The sequence below is a fragment of the Colossoma macropomum genome, unplaced genomic scaffold, assembly GCF_904425465.1.
Source record: "Colossoma macropomum unplaced genomic scaffold, Colossoma_macropomum, whole genome shotgun sequence".
Taxonomy (NCBI): Eukaryota; Metazoa; Chordata; class Actinopteri; order Characiformes; family Serrasalmidae; genus Colossoma; species Colossoma macropomum.
The window spans coordinates 21,586,973-21,614,525 of NW_023494799.1; the positions used below are offsets into that span (position 1 = coordinate 21,586,973).

General features: G+C 40.6%; 1 protein-coding gene across 2 annotated transcripts in view; it reads right to left on the minus strand.

The window, feature by feature from the left end:
• The window catches only part of mapk8ip1b (mitogen-activated protein kinase 8 interacting protein 1b), an 85,769-nt gene that overhangs the window by 29,300 nt on the left and 28,916 nt on the right, over window positions 1-27,553 (minus strand). For both annotated transcript variants that reach the window (XM_036587203.1, XM_036587204.1), the window contains exon 2: window positions 26,171-26,282. In XM_036587203.1, the coding sequence (XP_036443096.1) occupies window positions 26,171-26,282 (112 nt within the window). The remainder of the gene's footprint in view (window positions 1-26,170; window positions 26,283-27,553) is intronic.

Genomic DNA, 27,553 nt, shown 5'->3' on the forward strand with positions numbered 1-27,553 from the left:
AGTTTCATCGATTGAACGAGGTGGGTAATCCTGTAAATAATCTGTTAAATAGAAGAATAATATCCGTGTAAATGCCTGTATTTGATTACATTCCCAATCGGAAAGTTTAAGTAGGTTCTGTGCATGAGCGTTGCGCCATAGTGAAAGTTGATAACGTTCAACATGGCGGGGCAGAATGTGGTCCGCAGAGGAGACGAAGTTTATGCTTTGATCTTTAAAAGACGGTGGTGGGACGGATGTCTCAGAACACGACGTCTTCCTCTCACCCTTCTTTAATAAGTACATGTGTCTGACATCATTTTAAACTCATTAAAAACATAAGCACTGCTTATTGTTGCTCATCTCACTCTGACTGGATTCACATGATGCTTGTTGTCATGGTAACATCTACACTTGCATGCACGTAATCTTGGATCGGATTACTTGTAGTGCGCATGTAAACGGAGATTTTCCATCAGATTGCATGTAAACATAGCCAGTGTTCTACGACTACTGATGATATTCACAATATGTTCAAAAAAGAATATTTTATTGTATTGTGGCATAATTTATCACGATAGCGATATATATTGTCATATTGCCCAGCCCTAGTCCCCCCCCTTCTTTTACAAATCATTTTGATGGTATGACAGTAATAAAACTAATACATAGAAAATGTATACGAAATATATGAAGTCTACAGTGCCTTCTGATGATGTCAGCATCTCATATTCACCTCAGATATTAATAATGACACAAAAACTGTTGATTCAGTCTCTCATTCTCTCTTTATCCAAATCCTTCACGCTCGGTCACAGAGCTCTAAGAGGCAGTTTCACACTGTATTCATTCGCCATGAATGAAATAAATCACTCCGGGCTCGACTCCACTATATTCCTCCTGACCAAGGGGTGGGGGGTGGGGGGATAATCCTATTCTGTGCCTTTATCACGTGAAACAGCACATTTGTATTCAGTTCACACTAATCGGTCTGAATCAGTGAGAGCTGAGATTTAACCCTCCTCCATCTTCCCTTGAGGCACACACACTGTTTAACACCTGCTAAGCATCAGGACAGATGTAGGTTTTATTCACTTTAACATCTTCTTATTTTACCAGGAACAGCCTCATTTAAAACACTGATGTTTTTCCAGTCGCTCACAGTCCAGTTCAATTTTCACTAAAGCTTCAAAAGGCTCCGGTGACAGCACTGCGTACAGGCTGCACTGCTCAACCTGTACATAGTGCTTTTTGTACATACAGCAGAATTTCTGCCCTCACTGACTGAAATTACGGGGCATTTTATACACAAATGCTATTTGCAGAATTTACCAAATAACATTTTAATCTCATCAGTGTACTAACGAGCAGTAAAATGCATATTAAGCAGCTTATAGATTCAATCTCCCTTCCATTTTATTGATAACTTGTAGAACTACGGCATATATTTAGAACACATTATTTTACTTTGTTTTCTGTTTTTAGGGACAAAAATGTTAATACAGCGGCACTTTTGCACATCAGCCTGTTTAAGACATATATATACGACTTACAGTCTTTTATATCGCTGCTGTCGGAAGAAAACCTCATGCCTCCATTTTTGTCGTTTTTCAATTTTTTACATAATTTGAAAATACCTGCTGCGCTTCACATTGTGTGTAAATATAATGATGAATGGACCAAAAGAAATGACCCAAAATGACTTGGAAAAAAGTTTGGTTCCACAGACTTACATTAAAAGTAGACTGTGTTTTTTCTTTCTCCTGTAAAGTTATAATTTTGGAGATCTTCTTCCGACAACAGCGATGATGCTCGCAATTCTAGACAGCCTGTAAACAACAACAATCAGCATACTAACAAGGAGCCGATTGGATGGCAGCCCATAATGACGCCATATTATTTTATTTAATATTGTTTGATTTTTCCTCCTCTTCTTTCTTGAATTGTTTATTTTTGCAATTATTGCATCAAAAAAATTATTGTACTCATTAGTCTTTTTTATAGGGGACACTTGTTCTCAAACCTCCACTGTTACATACTGTGTATGAAAACGTAATTTTACAGTCATGTGCAATAGCTTGAACCCTGTCAGAGGGCATGTTTTGTTGATTTTTTTAAATGAAAACCCTTTACAAATCCAAAGAAATTTTATTTTTTCTGCATTTTTAATGCACAATTTGTTTAGTGTAACCTAAAAAAAAACATAAAATAAACAACAAATAATAAAATAAATAAAAATGTAACTGGGCATTAAAATGTGTAGATGTGTGTTCTCTGTAGACAACGAGTTAATTTGCCAAATCAACCCACATGAAATTTGAGCACAAACTTTCACATATGAGTGTTTAATAGTTTAATATTGTTGATTTTTCCTCCTGTTCTTTATTAAATAGCTTATTTTTGCAAAATAATTTTGCATTGTACTCATCAGTACAGTTTTTTTATTTGCTCAGTTTAACAGAAAAAACATAAACAAACACAAAACAAATAAAGTGAGCCATAACTTTTGAACTTCACAATTTATGTTTTGTAAGAATGTTTTGTGTTTTGTTATTCCATGTTTTATATATATTATAAATCAGTATTTATTTATGTATTTATTTAAGTATATATTTTTGTTGTATCGTCCGTCATTAATGCACAGAGAACAGTGTGTCTGAGCGCCACATCATTACAAACCCAATCTTACACACGTTCGTTGTCATAATGTTATGAAAACCTCAGCCAGATCTCCATCCATATCAACACAGGCACTATGAATAGTCAATGTTGTGATTTGACCTCCTCATCTCTACCTCTATCTCGCTCTCCCTCTTTTTTTCTCTCTCTCTCCAGCTGTATTCATATGTTGTCCCTTTAAGAGCCTTGGCACTGTTGCTAGGCAACTGGCAGGAGACGGGACAGAGAGACACAGCTTGAGGACTGTGACCCCTCCACAGAAACATCCTTTATGGAATGACTCCTCTGCAGCGGCAGCGGCCACGAACAGCATCATTATCAGCTTTATTAACAGAGATTAACACTGTAATCCTGCAGCTGTAACACAGCATCACAAACGTTCAGGGCTAAATACGCTCCATATTCCTCACAGTGACTCTCTTATTGTCATGATTACTAATGAATGAATACATAAGACCATTATTGTTATGACTTTTTGTTGTTACAATTAAGTCATAACAGTATAACTCCTGCTCAACCTGCTGAAAGTTTAGGTACAGTATCCAATTTTAATCTAGTACACTTTTTGCTGAATTCTCCAAAGCTCATGTTCTGCTAGCTCTCCATTCTGTGCGCACACTGTGTTGGTACTCATTGCTGACCAGAGAACTTGTAGAGATTTTCTCTCTCCTCTCTCTCTCTCTATATATATATATATATATATATATATATATATATATATATATAAATAATTTATAACAGCATAAAACATTTTAACACTACTGTTATATTTTTAAGAGCTTTAAAACTTAGGAAAACTTACAGGAGTTCCAAATAGCAGCTCATGTACATTCATGATATCAGTGAGTGCAAACAGCCAATGAGCTGCTCCACTCGCCAACCAATGAGCACTCAGTAGCAATAATGCTAGCAGAGAAGGTGAGGGGCTACGTGCTGAACTCCACGCACTGTCAAGAAGGAGACATGGCTGAGGAACAGCTAAAGAGGAGAAGATCTGAAGAACAAAGATTGAGAAAAAAGATCAGGTGAAGGAGAAGAGCCGTGTTATCATCAGTGAGGCGCTTCAGTGGACGAGAGCCCTCGGAGAGCTAAGTAGCGCCTGAGGCACCCAAATGTAACTGCTGCACCATTTAAGATGTTCTTCTTGTGTTTTTGTCCATCAATGTTCTTTCACTACAATTCCCAGCATGCATCACACAACCATTAGGAATCCCTATAGGCAAATATAGGCAATTTCATATAAACAGTTGCATGCAACCCCTAGTCAAACTACACATTTTATTTATTTTCCAAGCAAAAAGAAGCAAACAAGCATCATCTTTTTTAAATTAAAGGTGCTGTGTGTATAATTTAGTGGCATCTAGTGGTGATGTTGCAGATTGCAACTGAATCCCCCCTCCCTCACCCCTCCTTTCTAAGCATGTAGTAGAACCTATGGTGGCCGTCAGGTTTTCTGCCATCGTCTGTCCAGATTTTGTTTTGCTTCATGTTTTCTCTTCTTTGACAGTGAGGATTCACCCTCCCTCACTTTTTTGGTGCCAAATAATAAGTCTGATCCTCCATTTGTCAAAATTTGGGTTCTCATACTTTTCACAACACAAAATGGCCAGCAGCACTGGCAGCAACCACTGATTCTACTTCTTTCTATGCTTTCTTCCACCTGGAGCTACAGCACCACCAAATTCAAGCTGCCACTTCTGCATAAAAAGGCAAAAAGCGCCCTCTAGAGTTTGGTTTGTCCATTCTGGGCTACTGTAGAAACATGGCGGCGTGACATGTCGGCAAAACATGGAGGCCTCTGTTGGAAGAGGAGCGGCGCACTACGTAGATATGAAGGGCTAATTCTGAGATAACAAAAACACAACGATTTGTAGTTACAGGTGATTATACACTAATGAACACATGGTTTTGTATAATATATTCCATTTCTGCTGATAGATGCCCCTGAACCTTACATACTGCACCTTTCAATATGACACATTTTTGCAAATTTTAACTCACAAAAATGATTTGTTTGGAAAAAATGCAATATAACGTGGCATGTGCATAAAGCACCCTTTTAATTCAGTCAGTCCACTACCACTGTTTTTTTTGAGGTCTCAGAGGTTATTTGACTCATGCAAAGCAACATTTAGATAAAGTAGAGCCATTCTCGATGAAGTACAGATGAACAGATGAAGTAAAAATTGAAATCTTCGGCTACAATTACTAAAGGAGTGTTTAGAGAAAAAAACAGCATTTGATGAAAAGAACACCGCACCAACTGTTGAGCATCGAGTGGATCTATTATGCTTTGGGGTTGTGTGACAGCCAGTGGCACAGGAAATGCTGTGAGGATGGACGGACACTGGATTCTACTAAATATCAACACATTCTGGAAGCTAATGTCCCACAGCCAGAGAAACTAAAGATGAAAAGAGGTTGTACATAACATGAGAGAGATCCAAATCATATATCAAAATTAACCTTGAAAGCCAAAATTAACCTTGAAAGATTGATGTTTTATAATGGCCTTCACCGTCCCCAGGCTTGAATATTATTGAAAACCTCAAACACACTGTGCATGCAAGACAGACAGTGTTCTGCCAGGAAAAGTGGGAAAAAAAAACCCAGAAAAAAATCAAGAGTAGAGGGAGCTGGATACAAGAAACGTTTGGAGGCTCTGATTTCAGTCAAAGCTACTCCTACTAAGCACTGAGTGAGAAAAAGTCCATATAAAATCATATGAGTTCTTTATCTTTGCCAATAACTGCAGGAAAGTAATTATTCAGTAGAAAGTTAGCACTTTTATCAGTCAATGTTAACATTTTTCTCATAACATTACATTGTTTGTGCAGTAATATATTAGTTTAATGATTATTTTGCTTTCATGTCACTTCAAACACAAACAAACCACAGTGGCACACGGGCCATCAATCATTTACACAAACACAAAGCCTACAAACGATGAGTCGACAGATCTTCTTGTTAATTCTTCATTACAGACACATGCTGAACAAAGAGGCGTGCTAAAAAAATTCAAATTTAATTTAATGGCTGCTCTCTGAGTAACTTTAATGAGGAATTCCAGCAATGTTTCTAAACTTCTACACAAATAAAATGGTTATTGTTCACAGTGGTGGTGATAGGAACCAGACGTCCAAAGTTATTAAATAAAATGGTTATGAATATGCTGCCTGATGTCTGAGACATTATTTTATGATAGGTTTAAGATGCCTAAAATGTAATATTAGAATCCATTCATAGTGGATAGGTACATCAGGGTGTTGTGAGGCAAAATAGTCCCCAAAGAAAACTATTTATTTATTTATTTAAAGATCTATGACTATTTTTCCATCATCATCATTCCATATAAAATTCAGAAGACGTGTAGGTTCACTGGTGGTTTTGATAGTAAATAAAATGTCTATATTTGTATTGTAGTCATGGTGAACCCTGGTTCCCATCACCGCCACTGTAAAGATTAGCAGGACCCTTTTTGTGCTATATAGAATCATATACAACACATTATCCATTGATCTGAATAACCGTTTCACCAGGCAAAGAACCATTTAAGCATGCAAATGGTTCTATATAGAACTCATGGTTCTATATAGAACCATTACCTTTACTAAAGGACGCTTGAAGAACAATCTTTTTTAAGATTGAAGCATGAAATAAAAATGAAAATTTGAAAATTATAGACAGAAATCATTAGGCCGTCTCTGAAGACCTAGAAGGTCCTGAGGGTTCCACACGGCTCTTAGTAATGACAACAGTAATGACCAGAATTCCTTAATGACCATCTTTACTCCCTTATTGTTACACATTTGTATTTACTGCAGCAGATCAGATCTCCCACATATTAACAGTCTATTGATCATATATTGGTCTCAGCGTTGAGAGAGAGTGTGTGTAAAGAGACAGGGGGGAGAGAGAGAGGAAAGAGGAGACAAAGAGACAGGAGAAAGAGTGGAAAGGGGGGGAGAAAGACAGAGAGAAGTTAAAGAGAAGGGCGAAGAGGGAGTGAGAAGAGAGAGAGAGGACAGAGGCGGGGAGAGAGAGAGAGAGAGAGAGAGAGAGAGAGAGAGAGAGGAAAGAGACAAGGGGAGGAGAAAGAAAGAGGAGAGAGAGAAAAGAAATGGGAGAGAGAGAGGAAAGAGATGGGGGAGAGAGAAAGATAGAGAGAGAGAGAGAGTAAAGAGATGCGGAAAAAAGAGAGAAGAAGGAGCAAGGAGAGAGAAAGAGGAAAGAGAAGAGAGAGAGTAAAAAGAGACAGGAGAGAGAGGAAAGAGATGGGGAGAGAGAGAGGGGAAAGAGATGGGTAGAGAGAGATAGACAGAGAGAGAGACGAGGAGAGGAAAGAGACAGGAAAGAGAGAGGGAGGAAAGAGAGAAAAAAGGAGAGAGATATTAAATTAACCCTTAGAAGTTGCATCAATATTATTATTATTATTATTATTATTGTTATTATTATTATTACTATTATAGGGACAGAAATATAATAATACACTTATAATCAATAAAAAATAATTCAAATTTAATACTTACTACATGAGTGAACAAAATTAGTATTATTATACATTTATTATTATTATTTTAAAATATAATAATATGCAAATAATATGTAAATGATATAAGCTGAGTCTAAACTGAGTGCCCTGTTTTTTTGTTGAGTTTATATGAGTTATTTAAGCTGTTGATAAAATCCACATCATGGAACATCATCACACTCTTATACAGATACAGAGGCTCCATAAAGTATCTGCACACATATATTTAATAACTGTTTTTGTTGTTGACATTGTTGAAGGATGTTTCATCACATGTTTAATAAATTATGTTTTGTTGGAGAGAAAAGCAGTTTTGTCATTAGACTGACGGTGGAGTCTGAGTGGAGAACTCCTGCAGAACCCCATCCAGGCTGCAGTCAGGGTTCTGTAGAGAACCATCTCAGTATGGAGCTGGTTCTCTCACAGTGCTGTCTGAGCTCCAGCTCACTGATGGATCATGAACTCATAGACATTTTCAACAGAAACCTGCAGAAGTGAAGATCTGAAAGTCACATGTCACCTTCAAAGAGAACACTCTGCACCGACGCCCTCCAAACCCTCCACTGAGACGGGCAACTGAGAACACCCTGGACCATTAAGCAGCGAGACCCCCACTCAGCCTGCTCATCCAGTATGCATTAGAGGGCAACAGGAGAATACTAAAGAGACCATAGAGGTATTGATCAGTGAGGGGGTTGGGTGGGGGGTTGTGGGGTCTACACAGTGACAGCGCAGAGAAATGAAACATGATCACCAACACACACAGACACACACTACTACACACACACACACACACTAATACACAAAAAAGAGTAAAAGAAAGGAGAGAGGGAGAAAGAAAGAGAGAGAGGAAAGAAGGAAAGAGAAAACAGAGATAGAGGAGAGTGAAAGAACACAGAAAGAAAGACGGAAAGGTAAGAGAAAGAGGACAGAGAAGAGGAAGAGGACAGAGAAGAGGAAACAGAAACAGAAGAAAACAGAGAGGAAAGAGGGTGAGAATTAGAGGGGGGGGAGTACAAAAGAGGAAACAAAGAAGAAAGAAAGAAAGAGAGGCAAGAGAAAGAGAGGACAGAGGGAGAAAGTGAGAGAGAGGAAAGAACGAAAGAGAGAGAAAGAGAGAGAGGAAACAGAGAGAGAGAGGGAGAGTAAGAGAATAAGGAAAGAGACGGGGGGCAGTAGGAAAGAGGAAATGAGAGAGCGGAATGGAGAGGAGAGAGGGAGGAGAGAGAGAGACTTACTGCCTCTGATGTCTCTATGAGTTAATGACTGTGTGCTAATCTGTGTGTTACTGTGTCGGGGGGCTCTAATGGTGTGCATGACTTCACTTCTATCCCTCCACGGCTGTGATCGATATGGACCCCTGTTTGTCATTTAGGGCCCTGCGGAAGATGCTGGGCTTTTACCTTGTAGTGTTGGAATACCAAAATGGATCTGTGGAGTGACTTTTGGGGAACTATTAAACCCCACAATGCCCTTGTAATGAGGAGTGAACACTGTAGATCACTGTATCAGCTGGATGTATATCCAACTGCTCTGTGAGTCTCGTCACTAAGCAACAGTCTGAGAAATTAAAGGAAGAGCTAATGCTAACAGTGGTTGCTGAAGTAGCTCTGTACAGCTAAAACAAAGACGCCAACACTCTGTACAGCTAAAACAAAGACGCCAACATTCTGTACAGCTAAAAACAAAGATCCCAACATTCTGTACGGCTAAAAACAAAGACTCCAACATGCTGTACGGCTAAAAACAAAGACCCCAACACTCTGTACGGCTGAAAACAAAGACCCTGACACTCTGTACAGCTAAAAACAGACCCTAACGCTCTGTACAGCTAAAAACAAAGACCCCAACACTCCGGACAGCTAAAAACAAAGACTCCAACACTCTGTACAGCTAAAAACAAAGATCCCAACGCTCTGTACAGCTAAAAACAAAGATCCCAACACTCTGTAGGTCTAAAAACAAAGACTCCAACATGCTGTACGGCTAAAAACAAAGACCCTAACACTCTGTACGGCTGAAAACAGACCCTAACACTATGTACAGCTAAAAACAAACACCCCAACACTCCGTACAGCAAAAAACAAAGACCCCAACACTCTGTAGGGCTGAAAACAAAGACCCCAACACTCTGTAAAGCTAAAAACAAAGACTCCAACATGCTGTACGACTAAAAACAAAGACCCCAACACTCTGTACGGCTGAAAACAAAGACCCCAACACTCTGTACAGCTAAAAACAGACCCTAACACTCTGTACAGCTAAAAATGAAGACCCCAACACTCCGTACAGCTAAAAACAAAGACCCCAACGCTCTGTACGGCTAAAAACAAAGACCCCAACACTCTGTACGGCTAAAAACAGAGAACCCAACACTCTGTACGGCTATAAACAAAGATCCCAACACTCTGTACAGCTAAAAACAAAGATCCCAACACTTTGTACAACCAAAAAACGAAGACCCCAACACTGTGTATAGCTGAAATCAAAGACCCCAACACTCCGTACAGCTAAAAACAGATCCTAACACTGTACAGCTAAAAACAGACCCCACCACTCTGTACAGCTAAAAACAAAGATCCCAACACTTTGTACAACCAAAAACAAAGACCCTAACACTCTGTATAGCTGAAAACAAAGACCCCGACACTCTGTACAGCTAAAAACAAAGATCCCAACACTCTGTACAGCTAAAAACAAAGACCCCAACACTCTGTACAGCTATGAACAAGGACCCCAACACTCTGTAGTGCTAAAAACAAAGACCCCAACACTCTGTACGGCTAAAAACAGAGACCCCAACACTCTGTACGGCTAAAAACAAAGATCCCAACACTCTGTACAGCTAGAAATAAAGATCCCAACACTCTGTACAGCTAAAAACAAAGACCCCAACACTCTGTACAGCTAAAAACAAAGACCCCAACACTCTGTACAGCTAAAAACAGACCACAACACTCTGTACAGCTAAAAACAGACCCTAACACTCTGTACAGCTAAAAATGAAGACCCCAACACTCCGTACAGCTAAAAAACAAAGACCCCAACGCTCTGTACGGCTAAAAACAAAGACCCCAACACTCTGTACGGCTAAAAACAGAGAACCCAACACTCTGTACGGCTAAAAACAAAGATCCCAACACTCTGTACAGCTAGAAATAAAGATCCCAACACTCTGTACAGCTAAAAACAAAGACCCCAACACTCTGTACAGCTAAAAACAAAGACCCCAACACTCTGTACAGCTAAAAACAGACCACAACACTCTGTACAGCTAAAAACAAACACCCCAACACTCTGTACAGCTAAAAACAGCCCACAACACTCTGTACAGCTAAAAACAAAGACCCTAACACTTTGTACAACCAAAAAACTAAGACCCCAACACTCTGTACAGCAAAAAACAAAGACCCCAACACTCTGTACAGCTAAAAACAAAGACTCCAACACTGTACAGCTATAAACAGACCCCAACACTCTGTACAGCTAAAAACAAAGACTCCAACACTCTGTACAGCTATAAGCAAAGATCCTAACACTCTGTAGTGCTAAAAACAAAGACCCCAACACTCTGTACGGCTAAAAACAGAGAACCCAACACTCTGTACAGCTAAAAACAAAGATCCCAACACTCTGTACAGCTAGAAATAAAGATCCCAACACTCTGTACAGCTAAAAACAAAGACCCCAACACTCTGTACAGCTAAAAACAGACCACAACACTCTGTACAGCTAAAAACAAAGACCCCAACACTCTGTAGTGCTAAAAACAAAGACCCCAACACTCTGTACGGCTAAAAACAGAGACCCCAACACTCTGTACGGCTAAAAACAAAGATCCCAACACTCTGTACAGCTAGAAATAAAGATCCCAACACTCTGTACAGCTAAAAACAAAGACCACAACACTCTGTACAGCTAAAAACAGACCACAACACTCTGTACAGCTAAAAACAGACCCTAACACTCGGTACAGCTAAAAACAAACACCCCAACACTCTGTACAGCTAAAAACAGCCCACAACACTCTGTACAGCTAAAAACAAAGACCCTAACACTTTGTACAACCAAAAAACTAAGACCCCAACACTCTGTACAGCAAAAAACAAAGACCCCAACACTCTGTACAGCTAAAAACAAAGACCCCAACACTGTACAGCTATAAACAGACCCCAACACTCTGTACAGCTAAAAACAAAGACCCCAACACTCTGTACAGCTATAAGCAAAGATCCTAACACTCTGTACAGCTAAAAACAAAGACCCCAACACTCTGTACAGCTAAAAACAGACCCTAACACTCTGTACAGCTAAAAACAAAGACCCCAACACTCTGTACAGCTAAAAACAAAGATCCCAACACTCTGTACAGCTATAAACAAAGATCCCAACACTCTGTACAGCTAAAAACAAAGACCCCAACACTCTGTACGGCTAAAAACAGAGACCCCAACACTCTGTACGGCTAAAAACAAAGATCCCAACACTCTGTACAGCTAGAAATAAAGATCCCAACACTCTGTACAGCTAAAAACAAAGACCACAACACTCTGTACAGCTAAAAACAAAGACCCCAACACTCTGTACAGCTAAAAACAGACCTCAACACTCTGTACAGCTAAAAACAGACCCTAACACTCTGTACAGCTAAAAATGAAGACCCCAACACTCCGTACAGCTAAAAACAAAGACCCCAACGCTCTGTACGGCTAAAAACAAAGACCCCAACACTCTGTACGGCTAAAAACAGAGAACCCAACACTCTGTACGGCTAAAAACAAAGATCCCAACACTCTGTACAGCTAGAAATAAAGATCCCAACACTCTGTACAGCTAAAAACAAAGACCCCAACACTCTGTACAGCTAAAAACAAAGACCCCAACACTCTGTACAGCTAAAAACAGACCCCAACACTCTGTACAGCTAAAAACAAACACCCCAACACTCTGTACAGCTAAAAACAGCCCACAACACTCTGTACAGCTAAAAACAAAGACCCCAACACTCTGTAGTGCTAAAAACAAAGACCCCAACACTCTGTACGGCTAAAAACAGAGACCCCAACACTCTGTACGGCTAAAAACAAAGATCCCAACACTCTGTACAGCTAGAAATAAAGATCCCAACACTCTGTACAGCTAAAAACAAAGACCACAACACTCTGTACAGCTAAAAACAAAGACCCCAACACTCTGTACAGCTAAAAACAGACCACAACACTCTGTACAGCTAAAAACAGACCCTAACACTCTGTACAGCTAAAAATGAAGACCCCAACACTCCGTACAGCTAAAAACAAAGACCCCAACGCTCTGTACGGCTAAAAACAAAGACCCCAACACTCTGTACGGCTAAAAACAGAGAACCCAACACTCTGTACGGCTAAAAACAAAGATCCCAACACTCTGTACAGCTAGAAATAAAGATCCCAACACTCTGTACAGCTAAAAACAAAGACCCCAACACTCTGTACAGCTAAAAACAAAGACCCCAACACTCTGTACAGCTAAAAACAGACCACAACACTCTGTACAGCTAAAAACAAACACCCCAACACTCTGTACAGCTAAAAACAGCCCACAACACTCTGTACAGCTAAAAACAAAGACCCTAACACTTTGTACAACCAAAAAACTAAGACCCCAACACTCTGTACAGCAAAAAACAAAGACCCCAACACTCTGTACAGCTAAAAACAAAGACTCCAACACTGTACAGCTATAAACAGACCCCAACACTCTGTACAGCTAAAAACAAAGACCCCAACACTCTGTACAGCTAAAAACAGACCCTAACACTCTGTAGTGCTAAAAACAAAGACCCCAACACTCTGTACAGCTAAAAACAGACCCTAACACTCTGTACAGCTAAAAACAAAGACCCCAACACTCTGTACAGCTAAAAACAAAGATCCCAACACTCTGTACGGCTAAAAACAAAGATCCCAACACTCTGTACAGCTAAAAACAAAGATCCCAACACTTTGTACAACCAAAAAACGAAGACTCCAACACTGTGTATAGCTGAAATCAAAGACCCCAACACTCCGTACAGCTAAAAACAGATCCTAACACTGTACAGCTAAAAACAGACCCCACCACTCTGTACAGCTAAAAACAAAGATCCCAACACTTTGTACAACCAAAAACAAAGACCCTAACACTCTGTATAGCTGAAAACAAAGACCCCGACACTCTGTACAGCTAAAAACAAAGATCCCAACACTCTGTACAGCTAAAAACAAAGACCCCAACACTCTGTACAGCTATGAACAAGGACCCCAACACTCTGTAGTGCTAAAAACAAAGACCCCAACACTCTGTACGGCTAAAAACAGAGACCCCAACACTCTGTACGGCTAAAAACAAAGATCCCAACACTCTGTACAGCTAGAAATAAAGATCCCAACACTCTGTACAGCTAAAAACAAAGACTCCAACACTGTACAGCTATAAACAGACCCCAACACTCTGTACAGCTAAAAACAAAGACCCCAACACTCTGTACAGCTAAAAACAAAGACCCCAACACTCTGTACAGCTAAAAACAGACCCCAACACTCTGTACAGCTAAAAACAAACACCCCAACACTCTGTACAGCTAAAAACAGCCCACAACACTCTGTACAGCTAAAAACAAAGACCCCAACACTCTGTAGTGCTAAAAACAAAGACCCCAACACTCTGTACGGCTAAAAACAGAGACCCCAACACTCTGTACGGCTAAAAACAAAGATCCCAACACTCTGTACAGCTAGAAATAAAGATCCCAACACTCTGTACAGCTAAAAACAAAGACCACAACACTCTGTACAGCTAAAAACAAAGACCCCAACACTCTGTACAGCTAAAAACAGACCACAACACTCTGTACAGCTAAAAACAGACCCTAACACTCTGTACAGCTAAAAATGAAGACCCCAACACTCCGTACAGCTAAAAACAAAGACCCCAACGCTCTGTACGGCTAAAAACAAAGACCCCAACACTCTGTACGGCTAAAAACAGAGAACCCAACACTCTGTACGGCTAAAAACAAAGATCCCAACACTCTGTACAGCTAGAAATAAAGATCCCAACACTCTGTACAGCTAAAAACAAAGACCCCAACACTCTGTACAGCTAAAAACAAAGACCCCAACACTCTGTACAGCTAAAAACAGACCACAACACTCTGTACAGCTAAAAACAAACACCCCAACACTCTGTACAGCTAAAAACAGCCCACAACACTCTGTACAGCTAAAAACAAAGACCCTAACACTTTGTACAACCAAAAAACTAAGACCCCAACACTCTGTACAGCAAAAAACAAAGACCCCAACACTCTGTACAGCTAAAAACAAAGACTCCAACACTGTACAGCTATAAACAGACCCCAACACTCTGTACAGCTAAAAACAAAGACCCCAACACTCTGTACAGCTAAAAACAGACCCTAACACTCTGTAGTGCTAAAAACAAAGACCCCAACACTCTGTACAGCTAAAAACAGACCCTAACACTCTGTACAGCTAAAAACAAAGACCCCAACACTCTGTACAGCTAAAAACAAAGATCCCAACACTCTGTACGGCTAAAAACAAAGATCCCAACACTCTGTACAGCTAAAAACAAAGATCCCAACACTTTGTACAACCAAAAAACGAAGACCCCAACACTGTGTATAGCTGAAATCAAAGACCCCAACACTCCGTACAGCTAAAAACAGATCCTAACACTGTACAGCTAAAAACAGACCCCACCACTCTGTACAGCTAAAAACAAAGATCCCAACACTTTGTACAACCAAAAACAAAGACCCTAACACTCTGTATAGCTGAAAACAAAGACCCCGACACTCTGTACAGCTAAAAACAAAGATCCCAACACTCTGTACAGCTAAAAACAAGGACCCCAACACTCTGTACAGCTATGAACAAGGACCCCAACACTCTGTAGTGCTAAAAACAAAGACCCCAACACTCTGTACGGCTAAAAACAGAGACCCCAACACTCTGTACGGCTAAAAACAAAGATCCCAACACTCTGTACAGCTAGAAATAAAGATCCCAACACTCTGTACAGCTAAAAACAAGACCCCAACACTCTGTACAGCTAAAAACAAAGACCCCAACACTCTGTACAGCTAAAAACAGACCACAACACTCTGTACAGCTAGAAACAGACCCTAACACTCTGTACAGCTAAAAATGAAGACCCCAACACTCCGTACAGCTAAAAACAAAGACCCCAACTCTCTGTACGGCTAAAAACAAAGACCCCAACACTCTGTACGGCTAAAAACAGAGAACCCAACACTCTGTACGGCTAAAAACAAAGATCCCAACACTCTGTACGGCTAGAAATAAAGATCCCAACACTCTGTACAGCTAAAAACAAAGACCCCAACACTCTGTACAGCTAAAAACAAAGACCCCAACACTCTGTACAGCTAAAAACAAACACCCCAACACTCTGTACAGCTAAAAACAGCCCACAACACTCTGTACAGCTAAAAACAAAGACCCTAACACTTTGTACAACCAAAAAACTAAGACCCCAACACTCTGTACAGCTAAAAACAAAGACCCCAACACTCTGTACAGCTAAAAACAAAGACTCCAACACTGTACAGCTATAAACAGACCCCAACACTCTGTACAGCTAAAAACAAAGACCCCAACACTCTGTACAGCTATAAGCAAAGATCCTAACACTCTGTAGTGCTAAAAACAAAGACCCCAACACTCTGTACAGCTAAAAACAGACCCTAACACTCTGTACAGCTAAAAACAAAGACCCCAACACTCTGTACAGCTAAAAACAAAGACCCCAACACTCTGTACAGCTATAAACAAAGATCCCAACACTCTGTACAGCTAAAAACAAAGATCCCAACACTTTGTACAACCAAAAAACGAAGACCCCAACACTGTGTATAGCTGAAATCAAAGACCCCAACACTCTGTACAGCTAAAAACAGATCCTAACACTGTACAGCTAAAAACAGACCCCACCACTCTGTCCAGCTAAAAACAAAGATCCCAACACTTTGTACAACCAAAAACAAAGACCCTAACACTCTGTATAGCTGAAAACAAAGACCCCGACACTCTGTACAGCTAAAAACAAAGATCCCAACACTCTGTACAGCTAAAAACAAAGACCCCAACACTCTGTACAGCTATGAACAAGGACCCCAACACTCTGTACAGCTAAAAACAAAGACCCCAACACTCTGTACAGCTATAAGCAAAGATCCCAACACTCTGTACAGCTAAAACCAAAGATCCCAACACTCTGTACAGCTAAAAACAAAGACCCCAACACTCTGTACAGTTATAAACAAGGACCCCAACACTCTGTACAGCTAAAAACAGACCCTAACACTCTGTACAACTAAAAAACGAAGACCCCAACACTCTGTACAGCTAAAAACAAAGATCCCAACACTCTGTACGGCTAAAAACAAAGACCCCAACACTCTGTACAGCTAAAAACAGACCCTAACACTCTGTACAGCTAAAAACAAAGACCCCAACACTCTGTACAGCTAAAAACAAAGACCCTCATAATACAGCAAATACAGAGAAGGTAGAGAGAAAGAGAGAGCAAGAGAAAGAGAAGAGAGAGAGGGAAAGAGAAGAAAAATAGGGAGAGAGAAGAAAGAAAAAGAGATGGGAAAGCAAGAGAGAGAAGAGTAAGAGGCAAGAGATAGACAAGAGTGAGAGAGAGAGAAGAGAGAGAGGAAACAGAGAGAGGGGTAAAGTGAGAGAGGGAGAGAGAGAAAGACAGAAAGGAGAGGGAGAGAAAGAGAAGGAAAAGAGAAAAAGACCTTTGACCTTTAACTCCCTTTTATTGAAGCATTATTAATTAAAAGATATTACATCCTATAGTAAAGAGCTAATAGTTATATTAATAATAATGAGGATCCCCAAAGAAAAATCACCCATTCACAAAGATTCACCAATGAAATGATATCACACCCAGATCACTGATAGATACTATACTTTCACCAGCACACCACTTTTTCTCAAAACAGGAAATGTTATGAGTGTTTTGGTAAAAGACAAATTCAACTCTAATGCGCGATTCCAGTAGAGCTCAGAACAATTTCAAAACATCCACTTCCTGCCCTTCAGACATCAACCTGAAGGACTTCCACACTGATAACTTAGCTTGTCCCACAAAAAAATTAGCCAAGGTACATTTATAACGCTGAGCTTTAGAGTATTTACAGCCAAAAATAAACAGAGTCTGGGTGAACAGAAACCCCAGCCTTCTGTCTTTAACAGTCAGAAAAAGCATGAAAAACAGTATCAAGATTATTACAGAAAATGCCAAGTGTTTGAACAGCAGGGTTAAATTTTGACACAAACCCGTTTGTGGGTACAGCACAGTGAAGGATCCTCCACTGGAGGTCTCCTGAACGTTTGGGCAAGGGGCTTTTGTACAGGAGCCTCGATGAAGGCTGCAGACCCTCAGGGACAGAGAGATGGGCTCTCCATTTGGAGTCACATCTCTCCTTCAGCTCATGAAAATGCAAGTATTTAACACAGCTCTGGTACAAAGCCTTCTTTCCAGCTGTTGAGAAAGGCAACTTCTGTAACCCACTCACAGAGAGAAGTTGCCCCTCAGTAATCCCAGGTTCGGAAACAGAGGGGCTGACAAATCACTCTGGAAATTACATTTCGGCCAATCCACCAGCCAAAGCACCAGCCACAAAAGCCTTCAGAGGTGGAGGCAAGGAATCTTTAAAAGTATTGATTACACAGAGAGAAAAAAGAGAGAGGGAGGGAGAGAAAGAGACAGAAAAAGAGAGGGAGAGAGAAGGAAAAGAGAAAAAGAACGAGGAAGGGAGACACAGGAAGGAGAGCGAGAGAGAGGAAAGATAGGGAAAGAGAGAAAAGAGATCGAGGAAGAGAGAGAAGTAAGAGAGAGGAAAGAGAGCGAGAGAGGGAGAGAGAGAGAGAGAAAGAGATAGGAAAGAGAGAGAGGGAAAGAGAAGAGAAAGAGCGTGAGAAAGAGGGAGAGAGAGGGATAAAGGTGGTGTTAAAGAGGGTGTGAGTGGATGAGTCAACTAAAAGACGTAAAATAAAACAGATCTGTATTTCCATAGCAACTGAACATCTCCCTGTCCTGGCTCGTCCTGCAGTGACGTCAGAGCTGGAAATACACACACGCTCTTTCTTTTTTGGCACTTTGCTCTCTTTCTCACTACGAACTGTGAAGACACACGTGAAGATCTCTGCTCAGATGTGATTATTAACTGTAGCGCAGAGCAATATTTATAAAATTCAGTATTACAATATTGTCCTATTACACCACAGCATCACACTATCAGATCATATTTAAGTTTCCAATAACAAAGTTAACAAACCCATGAAACGTACTACATACACTCTTTAAAAATAAACAGTTCTTGGCCTGGATGTACAGTTCTACACTTCTAGGAAAAAGCTTAAAGTGTTACAGAGCTTCACATAATGTGGAGGTTCTTTAAACCTTAAAAATGTTACCAGGGCCACTTTTAAAGGGAATTCCACAATTTTTCAAAATTTCTGCATAATTGAGTGTTTGAGATGTAAACAGAGCGATTCAGAGTGGTTTGCTGTGAAATGGTTCAGATGTCTTCACAGTGGTGGTGACAGGAACCAGAGGTCACCATGACTGCAACACAAATATAGGCATTTTATTTACTATCCAAAACTACCAGTGACCCTACACTGTTTTTATATGGAATGTTGATGATGGTGAAATAGTGATAAATCTGAAATAATAGGTTTTCTTGGGGACTATTTTGCCCATTTGCCTAGTTTGACTATTAGTTTAAGACCAAAACTATAGTAAAACAGTGTGTCAGACATAAGGCAGTGAATTTATAACCATTTCATGTAATAACTTTTAGAGGTGGACGTCTGGTTTCTATCACCACCACTGTGAACAATTCTGACTCGGTAAGTTTCTCTAGAACAGAGCATTTTACACCAAACCACTCTGAATGACTCTGCTTACATCTATACCATTTAATTATGCAGAAATTTTGACAAATTGGTGGAGTTCTCCTTTAAAGGGATCCTAGCCACTTCCTGTTTCGAGTTGTCTATGAATGGGGGCGAATGGAGCTAAACTGCTCAATGAAAAATTAAACATGTTTCTAGCTGTGTATGCAGAAACTTTACTTAATTTGGGAAATTAAAGATCTATTCTTTAAAAAAAAAACAAAGAAAATTTACCAGGATATTTCTGTTTTGTTACCGCAAAGAGGTAAACAGTCACATAAATGTCTTAAATCACACAGAATTGTGTGTAGAGTAAATACAAAGGCAAAAAAGACTCATTCTGTTATTTTCCATGCTAAAAACATTACAACTGGCTACATAGCTAACAAATAAACAAACCTTTAAACAGGCCCTTTAAACGTTAGAGAAAGTTAGAAGTTGGGACTTTTTCTTTGCTTTCAAAAGCACCATGATGTCTCAATGAATGCATTTACTGGCTTTTATTTACATTTATTTGCCTCAACCCAACACACCCAATTCACATTTCATTTGTTGCAGCACAATACAACTGTGCAAAATGACTGCAGTCAGCTTAAATAATTATGATTATCTCAAATAATTGTGATTAGGCAGTTATAGCTATGTAATATTTCTGACAGCATTAATTAATTGAAAAATGAAAATTAATAAGCACTAACCACTTTACATCCAGGATGACTGTAATCTGCTGAAGGAGAAACAGTGGCCCCTACTGGCCAAACAAAATGCAAAAAAACATTCAACTACAGTCAATAAGTGTTGTTTGTAATGAGCACAGCAGGATCTCTGTTCAGACTATAAAGGGGCTCATCCACCTTTCACAGAACGAGAGAAGAGGAATATGTTCCTCCTGTGCTCTGTGAAGGATGGAGTCATTGTGGGTTTGTTTAATGCGCATGTCTGTGTCTGTCCGTGGGTCAGGGTTTTATCTGTTTGTGTTCCTTCACTGCTGATCCTCTCTATAATTAGCTCCCAGGATACTAACCCACTTCATAAGATTAAAAACATTAGAACTCCTACAATACGTCAGTACTGCAGGATCATTCAGGCTGAAACTAAAGCTCATGCACACACAGGAGTGTTGTAGCCTCCCTCTCTCTAACACCATTATTCTGCTGTACGCAAAAGTTTGGTCAAATTTTGTTTTGCTGATATCCTGGCTGATAGACTACATTTGGGGTAAAGGGGAAAAACTGGGTACATTTTTGACTGAACTATCACTTTAAGGTTAGGACACGAAAGCCGATAGGAGGAGGACAGATATCTGTATATTTAATTCGTTCCACATCAAGACAAAACCCAGATGGCTACAGTCGGAATTACAATGCAAAGCTTCGGTAATTTGATCAGAAAGGACACATCCACATTAGCAGAGGGAGGACAACGATCATTATCTGCAAAATGCAATTATGTTCCCCCATAATTTGATCAGCCGGAACTCTATATGTTCCAAAAAACAAGACAGCAGAAGACTACCAGGCAGAACAGTAAGGTAATGTGGAAATATATCAAATATAAACTACACAGTACATTTGGTGACTTTTAATAACTGTTAAAGGGAAGGGTGAATACTTCCCAGCAAGCTGTGCATTTATCTTGGACCTCAAGATACTTTCTTAACGTGCCTTCACCACTCGCAACTGCATCGCTCCTACGTTGCACTTGTGGTAGGAGGCGACAGCAAGGATTACTCAAATGCTTCTTGGCTAGGTTAGCCTCGGTGAGCTAACTGGCTAGCCATGCAAAACTTTTTTTGAGAGGTTTTAACATGCTGTAAAAAACATTTGAGGTGAATTGCTTTGTCTGGCTGTAAACTTTGGTGTAGAGCCTTTTTGTTGTTGTTGTTAGCCATGTAGCCTTTAGCATGCTTACTAGCCACCTCACAGTATGAAGCGACAAACAGCTTTAGCCACAATTATCATGTCTGAAAAGGGGAATTTGTCACGTTGCGATGATTCTAGGTGAGAGCTGTACAAACCTCTACAAGGGTTCTTTAGTGAAGGTAATGGTTTCATTTAGAACCATAAACACTTTGCATGATCAAAGCGTTCTTTGCATGGTCAAATGGTTCTTCAGATTGATAGAGAATGTGTTGTATATAGCACTGCGAGTGACCAACAGCAGCATAGCTTAGAGCTTCGGATCGAGCAGCGTCCAACCCTCACCTAAAGAATTAGCAGTTAGCAGGCCGCTAACCCCCTCACGTCTCATGCCTCTCCCTCTAATTTTTTTCCCCTCTCTCTGTCTCCCACACAGATATTTCTTCAGCCCATCCACCATGGCGTCCGCCCAAGAATTAGCTCTCCAGGCACTGAGCTCAGAGTTGGCCCAGCTGGGCCGGCAGATCACCGCCCTCCTGAAGAAGCAGGACAATCTTCTTCGGCAGAAGTCACAGCTCGAAGCCGCCCGGGAAGTTTCCCCTTCAGTGGCTGCGCCAGCCTCGTCTTTTCGTACACCGTGAGACGCCATTCTCACGCCAGCCCCACATGGTCCCTGGGAACGCCAGCGCCGCAGAGGGCCTTGCAGACCCTTACCACCACCCCAGCCGATATTGACCTCCTGCAACCGTTTCGCCGCCCTCAGTTCACCACCTACGCCTTCACCTACGTCTCGGGCCTCCTCGTCGCCCACCCCAGCGCCCCGGACCTCATTACCCACCCCAGCGCCTCGGCCCTCTATACAGGACTCAGTTTATGTTATTGGTAGCTCCATTGTCCGCCACGTAAAAATAAAAGGCAAAAACAGCCATGCCACTGTCTCTTGTTTTCCAGGTGCTCGTGTTTTAGACATAGCCAAGCGTTTCCCCTCGGCTCTCAGCAGACGCAACGCCTTCGGGACCGTGGTTATCCATGTCAGGACCAACGACATCTCTGACCGACGTAGTCAGGTCCTGAACGAGCACTACCAGACACTACTGGACACCGCCAGGAAGAAGACGGACGCCAGGATCATCATCTTCGGACCTCTTCCCATATACAGGAGGGGTTCCGAGCATTTCAGCAGGCTCTTCGCACTGCAGTCCTGGCTCCGCGGCTGGTGTGCCCTTAACGACTTGGGCTACGTGGACAACTGGTCCTCGTTTTGGGAGCAGCCAGCGCTCTACCGGAGGGATGGGCTTCAGTCATCTGGGATCTGTTGTCCTCTCTTGGAACATCGAGAGGGCCATCCACTGACTACAAAGCGAAGGCCACATAAGTAGCGCCAAAAATAGAAACTTTTTTGATTACTAGCACTTATTCTGTAAACAAGGCAAGTGCTAATAAAAATACTTATTCTAGAAATAAAAATACTCATATCGCAAACTGCCTTGAGACGCCACATAGGTTCCTCCCAATTGTGTCTGTTCCCCGAATAAAACAAAGCTTCAAAAAGCCTCGAAAAGTTTGCTCTAGTTTCTTGATTAATATCAGACCAGTTATTCCAGTTTGCACCTTTGGTCTAAAACTAGGACTGTTTAACATAAGATCTTTTACATCTAAAGCCGTTGTTGTAAGTGAAATTATTACCAATGCTCTGTGCCTCACAGAAACGTGGATTAGACCCGATGAATACTTTAGTCTAAATGAAGCCACCCCCACAGGCTACAGTTATGCGCGTAGCCCTCATTTAAGCGGCCGGGGTGGAGGTATAGCAACCATCCATACTAAAGCTATAGGCGTGAGCCAGAAAGTAGGCTATATATTCTCTCCTTTTGAAGTTCTTTTACTTAATATACTTGATCAAGGAACAAATAAAAATTCCTTTTCACTAATTACAATTTACAGGCCGCCAGGGCCGTATTCTCAGTTCTTACAGGAATTCTCTGAGTTTCTATCAAGTTTAATAATGTTTTCAAATAAAATAATAGTTGTCTGAGATTTTAATATCCACTTTGACAATCCTCAAGATGCACTAAGTAAGGCATTTATATCTATCATAGAATCCGTTGGTTTCACCCAAATTATAAAGGGGCCCACACACTACCACAACCACACTCTAGACTTAATACTGACCTTTGGTGTAGACATAGATAACTTTCTATAACTTGCTAAGCCATTATCCCCCAGAGCACAGTAGTCTCAGATCATTACTTAATCTCATACAAAATTCACTTTAGTGGTAATGTACGTTCAACACCATGTTATTGTGTTAAGCGGACAATAACTCCCTCCACAGCTGGTAGCTTTATCAGAAACCTTCCTCAATTCTCAGCTTCTGTCAGCTGTCCATCTAATCCTACCGAGTTAGATATTATGACCAAGTTCGTAGAGGATACTTTTCGATCTACTCTAGATAGTGTGGCTACATTAAAAAGTAAAATAGTAAGGCAGAAAAAACTCGCCCCTTGGTATAATGAACATACTCTAGCTTTAAAACAGACCGCCAGACAACTAGAGCGGAAATGGTGCCTGATTAAACTAGAAGTGTTCCAGTCCGCCTGGAAGGAGAGCCTTATAGACTATAGAAGAGCACTTGCTACAGCACGCTCAGCCTACCTCTCCTCTCTCACAGAAAACAATAAGAATAATCCTAGATTACTATTTAGCACAATTTCTAAAATAGCGGAAAACAAAACAGTTAGTGAACCCCAGATGCCACTATAAAATTCTATTACTGACCTATAAAGCTCTAAACGGACTCGCCCCTCAGTACCTCAGTGAACTTCTCTCCCACTATGAACCATCACGCCTACTTAGATCACAAGGTGCTGGCTTACTATTAGTACCTAGAATTCATAAAGTTACATCAGGGGGGAGAGCTTTCTCATACAAAGCCCCCCAGCTTTGGAATAATCTTCCTGTTAATGTTCGGGACTCAGACACAGCCTCAGTGTTTAAGTCTAGGCTAAAAACTTACTTGTATAGTCAAGCCTTTGGTAATTAGTTTTCCCTGTCAGATCCAGACCTGATGGAGTCTCTGCTGCTCTGTTTATACTGTAATCTGTGAGCAGTCACTCATTACAGAACTGACTCTTTGTGTGTTTTTCCTTTCTTTGCCGAGTTGAACAGCTGCCCATCCTGTGCGTCTGATGCTGTTGCCTCGCCTGCCTTGATCGGGTGCCCACTGCTTGCCAGCCCTCTGGACCGGCTTGACCACCACTGAGCTTCATGCTGAACAACGCTGTGCAAACCTCACCCTCACTAACTGACCCTCATTAATGCTCCACCTGTTGTCCCCGTTGTGTACTACAGTACCTTATACTAACAATGTTTTGCTATCCGGTGTCAACCAGAGGAGGATGGGTTCCCCTTCTGAGTCTTGGTTCCTCTCAAGGTTTCTTCGTCCTGCTCTTAGGGAGTTTTTCCTTGCCACTGTCGCCACTAGCTTGCTCATGGGGGTTTGGACCTGGATTTCTTTCTGTAGTGCTGATTTTTCTGTAAAGCTCCTTTGTGACAACACCTGTTGTAAAAAGCGCTATATAAATAAATTTTGCTTGCTTCCTTGCTTGCACCAAAAAGGGTTCTGCTATTGTTACAACACAAGCTTGTAACAATAGCAGAACTCTTTTTGGTGCTGTATAGAACCCTTTTCAAAAAGGTTCTATATAGAACCATACACAACACATCAATCTGAAGAACCATTTCAAGATGCAAAGAACGTTTGAATCATGCAAAGTGTTCTTTGAGTGTTCATGGTTCTTTATAAAACCATTGTCTTTACTCAAGATCCCTTGAAGAACTATCTTTTTAATAGTGTAGATGCCACCCCAAAACTTCTGCCCTGTCATTAGCTTCCACCTTGCTAGGGGGTGGGTGTTTGCTCCTCTGAGAGGAGAGCTGATTCACTATTAGCGATCAGCAGAACAACTGTCCAACCTGTGCTACAACTCATGAAACTCGTGCACCTGGCTTGTAAGTCTTTCACAATTAGCAGGCTTAAGACTCTCCACAACATACAAGTAGCTTTTGTATGCACCACTGAAAGATAGGAAAATGGCATGAACCCACAACAGCAGGATCTGAGATAGTGATATATCAAGCCATGAATCAGTGTGCATTTATCTGTTAAAAAAAAACAGTACTGAAATTTCATGTATTAACCATTTCCAAATCCATCCTCAAGGAAGTTCAGTATTTACAGTTACTATACAATCTCTAGTTTATTAAATCAACCTTTCATTAAATTAAATCAGGTGCTGCTGATGAAACTGAAATCTGGAATCAAACCCATGTTCTTCTAACCTATATATTCATAACTTCACTGAAAGCAACACAAACTGACTGCTGACTACTGTCTTTATATATTTCTGTTCAGCCTAAGTTTGGCCTTAGTAGACATTTCTCTGGTCAACATCAACTTGGATGTGGTGCAACTCATGAACGTTGTAAGTCATTCATAATTAGCAGGCTTAAGATTCTCCATTAGGATGAGCTATTAACATTCAAGTTGCTTTTGTGTGCACCACTAAAAGACAGAAAAACAGCATGAACCCACACCAGCAATATCTGAGATAATGATAAGCCATTAATCTTAGCAGTATGCATTTATCTGTTAAATAATAATACAGTGGTTTTATGCATTAACCACTTCCAAATCAATCCTCAAGAAAGTCCAGTATTTACAGTTACCATCCAATACTTAGTTTATCGAATCAGTTCTTCATGGAACCAGTCAGGAACCAAACCTGTGTTCTTCCAACTGTGTTCTTCTAAACTACATATTCATAACTTTACTGAAAACAACACATTCTGACTGCTGACTACTGTATTTATTCATTTGTGTTTATTCTAATGTCATATAGCATTATTATTGGCTTACTTACTGCCCATTTAAATAGTATAAACAAACTTCTTGACTGAATGAGACTCTTTCATGGTTCTGTAAGTACAAAAATGCAGTTATTATTCACTCAGCCAGAGCAGCTGTACTTCAGCCAGGCTGTGGAGAAAAACTCTTCAGATCAATCGTGCTGTGTGTTCTTGATAATCTCTTACATGTTCAGATCATTATGCTGCAAATTGTGGAATTGCTGACGTACCTTGATGTCCAGGCTGTTGCAGTTGAGGCTGAGGCCTCTTTCATCCGTGATTTCCGTGATTTCAGATAAATCCTCATCCTCAAACTCATCCAGACTGATATCATGGGTCAGCCTGCGAAAGCAAAGACAGAACACAACATCATTCTCTCTTTCTCTGGTCAGTGAGTGTGTTTACATGCACCCAATATTCCGATCATTACTCCGATTTCTTTCGTTTCTCTCCTCTGTGTATGTGCGAAGGCAGCTGCCGGTACCAGAAATAAGCAAGCAGCGAGACGCAGCAATGCTGAAACAAAGTATATTCTTGACGAAATGAAGGATTTCAATATTCTTCATCTTCTAGATGATGTACAATCATATTTTCAGGTAAAGTGGTGTGATGTTAAAAAAACATGTTTGAGTTTTACGTTACATTTACATCACATCTTCTTCTGTGAGTTTATTGGTCGGTTGCAAAGCAGAAATCCGATTACTGCCTGACTCATGTAGACCTGGAGTTTCCCCATTATCTGATTACTCAAGTGCAAACGTGTTGATCGGATTACTGACAAAATCTGATTTTCTGCAGTTATCGGATTATTAAGTGCATGTAAACACACTCACTGACTATCATTAATGAGCAAAGTTCTTTAGATCCAATAGTTTTTAGAAACATTTCAAAAGTTCTTAACTAATCCCACTAATCACTCTTCAGTGTGACCTCTCATTACCCCCTCATCACTGCAGAAAATTACTGAGGTAGCTGGGAGATGACATCAATAAAAATTATTTTACTGAGATGGTCAAAAACACATCCAAGTAGTCCTCATTCAAAGTCTGAGTGCTAGTTTAAGCATTTGTCTAAAGGCCCATTAATACCTAGTTTGATTTTTATGGAAAAAACGCACATCAAGTTTAGAAAACGAACACACGCATGTTAACACTGTCACACTGAGTGTGGTACTGATGGACTGCAATGCTGCATAATATTTTGATTTGGAGCCTGCTAAGTTTTCTGAGTTGTAAGGATGTATTAAAATCAGGCTGACCAATCAGAGCTCTGTGGTCAGCCCAAACAAATGTATATCAGGACAGTGGCAGAGGAGTCAAAATTTTACAGGAGAACAAAAAATTGTATGTGACAAGCACACTTCAATTCTTTTACTGACATATAAAGCTCTTTTAAAAGTGAACTGGGAGGGTTCCAGTAGTAAACCATGTGACTGTTAAAGACAGATTCAGCGCAGTCACGTTAGACTGAAGGCTCAGCGATGTGCTAGGCAGAGACAGAGTGTCTGGAAGAGTTTGGCTGGTAGGCGGAGGCTGGAGATGTGATGTGAGACCGCATGATTGGGCGCCAAAGCGTCCCTGCAGCTACAGGACAGGGACCCAAATTAAGTAGCT